General features: G+C 43.9%; 1 protein-coding gene across 1 annotated transcript; it reads right to left on the bottom strand.

Moving 5' to 3' along the window:
- Positions 1 to 1,207: 1,207 nt before the first annotated feature.
- Positions 1,208 to 6,875, bottom strand: SLC30A1 (solute carrier family 30 member 1). The gene is made up of 2 exons (XM_069852853.1): positions 6,274 to 6,875; positions 1,208 to 2,323 (listed from the first exon to the last, which is right to left on the bottom strand). The coding sequence occupies exons 1-2, from the start codon at positions 6,866 to 6,868 to the stop codon at positions 1,413 to 1,415; spliced, it is 1,506 nt and encodes a 501-aa protein (XP_069708954.1). The 5' UTR covers positions 6,869 to 6,875; the 3' UTR covers positions 1,208 to 1,412.
- Positions 6,876 to 7,115: the final 240 nt, after the last annotated feature.

Below are 7,115 nucleotides of genomic sequence, written 5' to 3'. Positions count from 1 at the left end.
TGAAGTTGGATTGAAAGGGTCAGGGGTTTAGATTAGACTTTTTCTTATGTTTTCAACTCTTATTTAGTCTCTGCCAAATTCACAGAGTCCATAGACTGGTTTCTTTTGTCCTCTTCTTGTTAAGGTATAAGTTGGCAGTATACTGTAACAGCTTCTTTAGAGCCAGTTGTCAGTTAACTGAGTTCTAACATTTTAAACCACAGATTTGGATACTTAATAAGTGAAATGACGTGATACATAAAGTGTGAAAAACAGTGAACAAAACCCTGCTCCCTGCCCCGCTTCCTCAAAAGTCAGCGGAAGGCTCCTGAGGACACCACAGGGACCAGGTCTGCAGTAACTGCAAGTGCTTACAAATACACTCAACTACAAGCAAAATGCACCACTGAATTACTTGTTATGGAGGCTACTGTCTGTGCTTAAAAGCATGAGCTGCTGGTGCTTGGCAGACTTTCCCTGATGGAGCACTTACTGACATAACTAACCCTTTTATCTTAGTAAACCGAGCATCAGTTAAAAATGGAGCTCCAGCTTTTCATTCATAGCACTGTGAGTCAAGGATTCTTTAAACTCTGAAGACTTTTATGACCAGACACAACTTGGAAATGAGGAAGAACACCAGAAAGTCCATAAAACAGGAAGGTGTGCATTACTTTATCGGTCAGTCTCAGGTCTTGATCACAGGCCTGGATATGGTAGCTTGAACTTCCATTCTGATAGGAAAAAAAACCTCCTTGCATCCGTTATTTTCAAAAGCAGTTGATTTTAATTACCTCACTACCTTACCAGAAAAAGTGGGGACAGTTTGTAACAATCACAATACTCTCTTTAAAATAACGCTATATGATAAATTTATTAGAAAAGCCTTCACATTCATTATTATTTAGGTTTAAGAAAAATATGTGAAACTGCAAAGTGGTTTCCAGTTTTAAGTAGTTATATCTTTAAAAACATTCTATGAACTTTGGTTTCCTTAGGGCTTCTAAATAAACAATATATTAAAATATCTACAGATCAAATATTAAAGGAAAGAGTAGGTCCAAGAAATATGTAACACAAATTGAGTTCCTACATGCTTATCCCTCAAATGCCTTTTCACTGGAAAAAAGTATTTCAACTTGAAGCACAGCAAAAAGTGTCTCTGCTGAAATGTTGAAACTGGTTTTCTGAAGTTGTTACAGCATTGGTGCGCTTTCTGTCCATCTCAGTACAAAGTCAACACAAACACATAGTATCATGACAATGACATTATGTTCTTTCAAACAAGCATTCTAGATTGAGCAATATGACAAGAACAAGGACTTCAGCAATTACACTACTTGGCAAAATTGCATTTCAAACGTCTGTCTCTTCCTCTTGCAATACAGCTGTTGTCAAAAGTCACCAGAATTCAGGTAGCACCATTCAGGGAGTTACAAAGACGATTCAAACTGCTCGTTTTGATCGGTGTTTGCCTCTAGCTTAACTGAAGGGATGCTCTCCGACTTAGTCCTCCTCGTTTTCGGAAATTCAATGACAACTTCTGAACAAGAAATACTAAGTGATGAAGATTTTTCCGTCTTCTTCGCAGTACTATCTTCCCCCGTCCCGCAACACTGCTTCAAAGCACACTGAGTCCTGCAAGGAAACTCGCATTTCCCTCTCCCTGATTCAGAGCCAACGCTGGCAAACTCAGGCTGAATGGTAGTTGCATGAATCCCTTCATCATGAAAGATCTCTTTTATGCGCTTTGCCACCATCATGTATGTGGAAGGGTCAGGACACTTTATGTGAGCAGTGCCAATGATCCTACTGCCTGCTAGCTGCCAAATGTGTAACTCATGGACTGCTTCAACTCCTTCAAGGGTGCGTAATTTTGAGTTCAAAGAATGGACATCTATTTGTTTGGGAACAGTCTGTAGAAGTATAAGGGCTGACTCCCTAAGCAATGGGTAAGTTGTGTAAAGGAGTATACAAACCATGATCAAACAAAGGACAGGATCTAAATATAGCAACCAGCATGGACCAGCCACCGTAATGCTCTCTTGCACAGACTTGTTTGCTCTGCCAAGTGTTTGGGATAAAGTAGCATTTTCCATGCAATGATTATTGACACATGGATTAAAGCAGGGCCCATCTTTAGGGCATGGATTCCACAACCCATAAAAGAGCAAGGCATTCACTACCACAATTACTGAACCTAAGGCATCTCCAAAAACATGCAGAAAAACTCCACGCATGTTAAGCTGTGCACTAGAGTCTTCTTCAACCTCTTCTACGTCCAGAGGATAATGACCAGCATTCCCATTCACTTGCAGGTCAGTCATGTCGTCTTTCATATCACCTGACAAGAAAAAAGTAAAATGATTAGGCATGTGCTATAATACTATACATTCATAAAATTTCATACAAAATAATAACCAACATTAAACTTGCCACATTAAGTACAAAACTGAAAAGCAAGGAACGCTACCCATAACACTTCACAACATTTTCTCCAGCTGAGAAATATTCTGTTGTCCCAATAAGTGATCTAAACAGTTTAGAAGGCAATTGTTTCTCCATGGAGCTTAAAAATGCACAATGGCAAAGCACAGAGATGACTCCATTTTAAGCTACTTCACTGAAAAACTGTTTTTTCACATTTTCCAGATCTTTAACCATTTGACTACACACAGTTCATCTCCTAAAACAAGTGCAGAATTACAAGGCATATATAAAAAAAGCTGTTTAAGTAGCTAAGTAACTTATAGTTGTTCCATCTTTTGAAAAGCCAGAAGGCTAATCACACTGCTAAAATCTCTTAAACCGCAGGACTACATCGCTATTTTATATTAAAATTTATGGGGCCACGAGCTGAAAAGTTGTATGGATATTGCTTTATAGAAATTTCTTTTCAAGTTCAGTAGTTCATTTCCAGAAGACTTCTGAATTCAAGGAAAAGGAAGTTTTTCTGAGACGATGCAAGGAGCCAGGAGAACTAAGATACAATGAACTGAGCTTTTAGGTCTAAAACACAAACTTTATCAGCAGTATTGACTACAGGACAGTGTAAGTTACCACTGAAACTCTCAGAAGCTATCAATCAGTGTTATTCATATTTCAGAATACATAAAGCCCGTATTTTTAGTACTTTTTTTTTTTAATTAAAGTGACATACAGCTGTTGATGCCAAAAGCCATGCATCATGGACATGCATATTTTAATGCTCGCTCTTGTCAAAACTGTGATATTATGTGACTCTATCACATCTAACTAGCTGCATAGGAAAGAAATGCACACATCATTATAAAGAAGAAAATTTTTTTGAAATAAAAAATTTTCCAGTGTTCAAAATTGAAAACATTTTACATTGTTAGCCTCTTGCTTTTCTTCAAAAGTTCTTTTGGACAGAAAACTCCCAGTGTTTGAGAAATGTAACGGGCAATGGCCACTGGCCTGACAAAATAAAACAAGGAGTTCTTACTACTTCCATGGTCATTCAGTTCAGAGTTTTGTAACATTAACATGCTAGTACGACCTGCAGCTTCCGCCACTTTGCTCTCATGACTGTGATTCTGTAGTCATAAAATGTGTCTACAAGGTCCTTCCTCTCTGAAAAAAGGGTGGGCTCCTACAAAGGTGGCTAAGCAGGTCAGTTCCAAGCCCCAGGCTCATTACCTCATGCCATCACATTTCTGTCCTAAAGCTCCAGCTACATTTTCCACAAAACCTCTAGGAGTTATGGAATATGAGACCTGTAACTTTTCAGAGAAACCAATGAATTACGGGAAAATATCTCAGGTTAAAGAGTTCAGACCTCAAGGTCCACAATGAGAGCAAGGAAAAAGAAACCTTTCCGACACTGTGCTGTGTATCAAGTGCTTGGAACGAAGATGATTTGGAAAGCTTTTGAGATTTTTTAAAGGCAAGTGGATAAGACATGAATTTGAAATACGATCATTTAAATTCAACAATAAACTGATTACTTCACAAGAAGTGTATGCACAAAGATACCTGTGCAGGACTAGTCCCTAAGGCTATCACTGGCTTTTCACTCCCCACCTTAGGAAATGAGGCTGTACCCCTCTTAATAATTTCCAGCCATTTCCCTAGTCTTCACTTACACATCTTACAGCTTCTCACAGGTTGCTGAGCACCTTCACCTGTTACATTTCCACAGGTAAACTATGAGTAACTCCACCATTACATAATCATGACAGGGCACAGAAAGAAATATAAACTTATTTCAGAGTTTCACTGTGGCCAAAATTATGCCCTATTATACCACCTAAACACCCACAACAAATTATTTGTTATTGCCAGAAGGACATTCGCAAGAAATTGCAGAGAAGCTAAGTAAAAACAATACACATTTTAATCCATGCTGTAAGTTAATCTTTTAGTCTAGAACTAGTCCAAAACTTGGCTAAAAGCAAAACTTAAAAGAACATTTCACAAAGATATCTGTTAGGTCAACAGTTAGGGGAATTTTACACTGTCTGAAACTAATTATTAGGATACCTTTGTTGAAGCTAAACCAACATTACGAGCTTATTATGCGGTCAAGAAAACGGTGTTAGCATTCTCCAATGAACTTCCCTATCCTCTTGCAAAACTTGTATTTTCAAAAACAACATGGAGTCAAAACACTAAAGAGAGAGAGAAACATCCAAGTTTCTCAAACGTGTATTACAACCTCTGACCACAGAACAATCGAAACTGTAGCAAAGTTCACTCTGCTCAATTAAAGCTCAATTTCAACTAAAAAAAGTGGTCACCCTGAAAACAAAGTAGAGACATGGGTTCTGAAGACTGAACCCCCTTCCTCCTGCTAACAACTAAAGCAGAGAAGCAGCACTTGGGCACGTTTCACCCTGCTAGCATGCAGTACTTGGCTTCAACCTAGCGACTTCAAAGTACACTATCCAGGCTTCTGGATCCATTAAAAACCAACACAAGAAACTCCCTCCCACAAAACAGACAGTTTGATCACAATTGGGAAGGGAACATTTTAAATTTATCTCTATGTGCAAGTGAGTGGGAAGGTGTATGCAAATTCAAAGAAACCACGTATGTACTCTGACACCAGTAAGCTCTATATTTGTACTGCAGGACTTCCACAGTACTGATGGGTGACTTCCAAGATTTCTTCCCATTAATACGTACGTCACAAAGAAGTAAAACATTATTGCAATGGAATATACCATAGTACATTACGCTCCGTCCAGACCGAGATTAGCTTCTCAGGTAGCTAAGAAGTGACCCAACAGAGAGATCCGGCTGTTGGGACCAAGGTGCTGAGCTGCCTTCTATTTGATGTGCAGCCAGTTCAGAAGGCATTAGGGCAGCAGCTTGTGACAGCTTGTGTCGCTAGGCAAAAAACATTTGTCACGCGCCTTCCCTACCAGCACCAACCCGTTCCAAGGCAAACTGCTTTACCTTAAGATTCTTTCACGCTCTGACCTGCCAGCACAATAAATGTGTAACTTGGGGCGCTCGTTTTAGTGCTGGAAAGAAAGGTGTGAAGGCAGAGGTGCAACAGCTATGTGTCCAAGAGCATCCCTAAGGAAGTTTCTCGTCTCTGAGAGAATTAATTGGTAAGTTTTGCTGCAGCTGGCTTCTGCATTTAATTATCTTGTCATATAAATCTGTCGTGTATCAAGAGATAATATGCAGACAATCTCCAGGCATGGATAAATAACCTGAAAGAATAAACACTCTCTTACAGTTGCAAGAATTTATTAATACGCTTAGTTATCTTGTAAGATGTAGGTGGTTTAGGCCAAGAGATAACCTGTCTTAGGGCTGCGAGAATTTATTGATACACCTAGTTGCCTTGTCAGATATAGCTGCTTTAGGTCAGGAGATAACCTGAAGGAAGTCTCCAGACAAGGCTGGATAACCTAAAATGACAAACATTCTTTGAAGACTTACACGGTTCTTTGTCTAAAACTAGTATATATACATACTGCTTTTGTACGATGGGATGCCTTTTTCAGAAGGGCATCCGATTCGGCGCTGAATGGTAAGATAAAAATACTATTGCTTTTCCTTTGAAGACTTCGTCCTTTCCAATATTTTACCAGTGAATAAGCGGGTTTTTCCACACTACGATTCTTTCACGCCGTGACCTGCCAGCACAACAATCCGGGGCGCTCCTTTTAGCGCTTGGAAGGAAGGTGTGAAGGCAGAGGTGCAGCGGCGTCCAAGAGCATCCCTAAGGGAGCTTCTCGCCCCTTTCCCAGGAGGAAGGGAAGCTCGCAGCGGGCAGGACCCCCCGGGGCAGGGAGGGAGGGAGGGAGGGACGCTTACCCAGCTTGTCCTGGCTGACTCCGTTGGAGCCGCTGCAGTTCTCCACCAAGGTGCTGGTCTCCTCGCGGTGCAGGGCAGCGTCCCCGTCGCCGGGGGGCTGCTGGGGCTTGGCGGGGCCGCGGGGGTGCTGCCTGCCGCCGTGCGAGTGCCCGTGGCCCCCGGCGCCGTGGTGGTTGAAGAGGCAGAGCCCCAGCAGGTTGATGACGAGCCCCGCCACCCCGACGCCGACGACCACCAGCGGCTGCTGGATCTCGTGGGGCTCGGTGAAGCGCTCGATGGCCTCCAGCAGGATGGTGAAGCAGAGGGCGGTGAGGAAGACGGCGTTGACCAGGGCGCCCATCACCTCGGCCCGCACCCAGCCGAACGTGTTCTTCTTGGTGGCGCGGGTGCGCTGGGCGAAGCGCACGGCCACCAGCGCCACGACCAGGGCCATGACGTCCGACAGCATGTGGAACGAGTCGGACAGCATGGCCAGCGACGACGTGACCCGGCTCACCGCCACCTCCACCACGAAGAAGAGGAAGGTGAGCGCCAGCATGCACAGCAGCCGGGCGCGACGGTTCTGCCACCAGCGCGGGCCCCCGGCGCCCGCCATCCCGCCCCCCTCCCCGAGCCCTCGGGCGGCGGCGGCGGCGAGCAGAGAAGCGGCCCCTTCCCCGCCGCCGCTCCCCGCACAGGCGCCCGGCGAGCAAACTTTGCACCCGAGCCCCGTCTCACTCTTTTCCACACGGAACCCGAGCCGGCACCGACACGCCCCCACCCCCCCCCCGCCGCCGCTCCCCATTGGCCGCCAACGCCCCCGCCCGCGCGGCCGCGCCCCCCGCGCCCTTCGCCATTGGCCC

Source organism: Phaenicophaeus curvirostris, chromosome 2 (genome assembly GCF_032191515.1).
Source record: "Phaenicophaeus curvirostris isolate KB17595 chromosome 2, BPBGC_Pcur_1.0, whole genome shotgun sequence".
Taxonomy (NCBI): Eukaryota; Metazoa; Chordata; class Aves; order Cuculiformes; family Cuculidae; genus Phaenicophaeus; species Phaenicophaeus curvirostris.
Note: the sequence above shows the minus strand (reverse complement) of the source record. Positions and strands in the feature narration are given on the sequence as shown.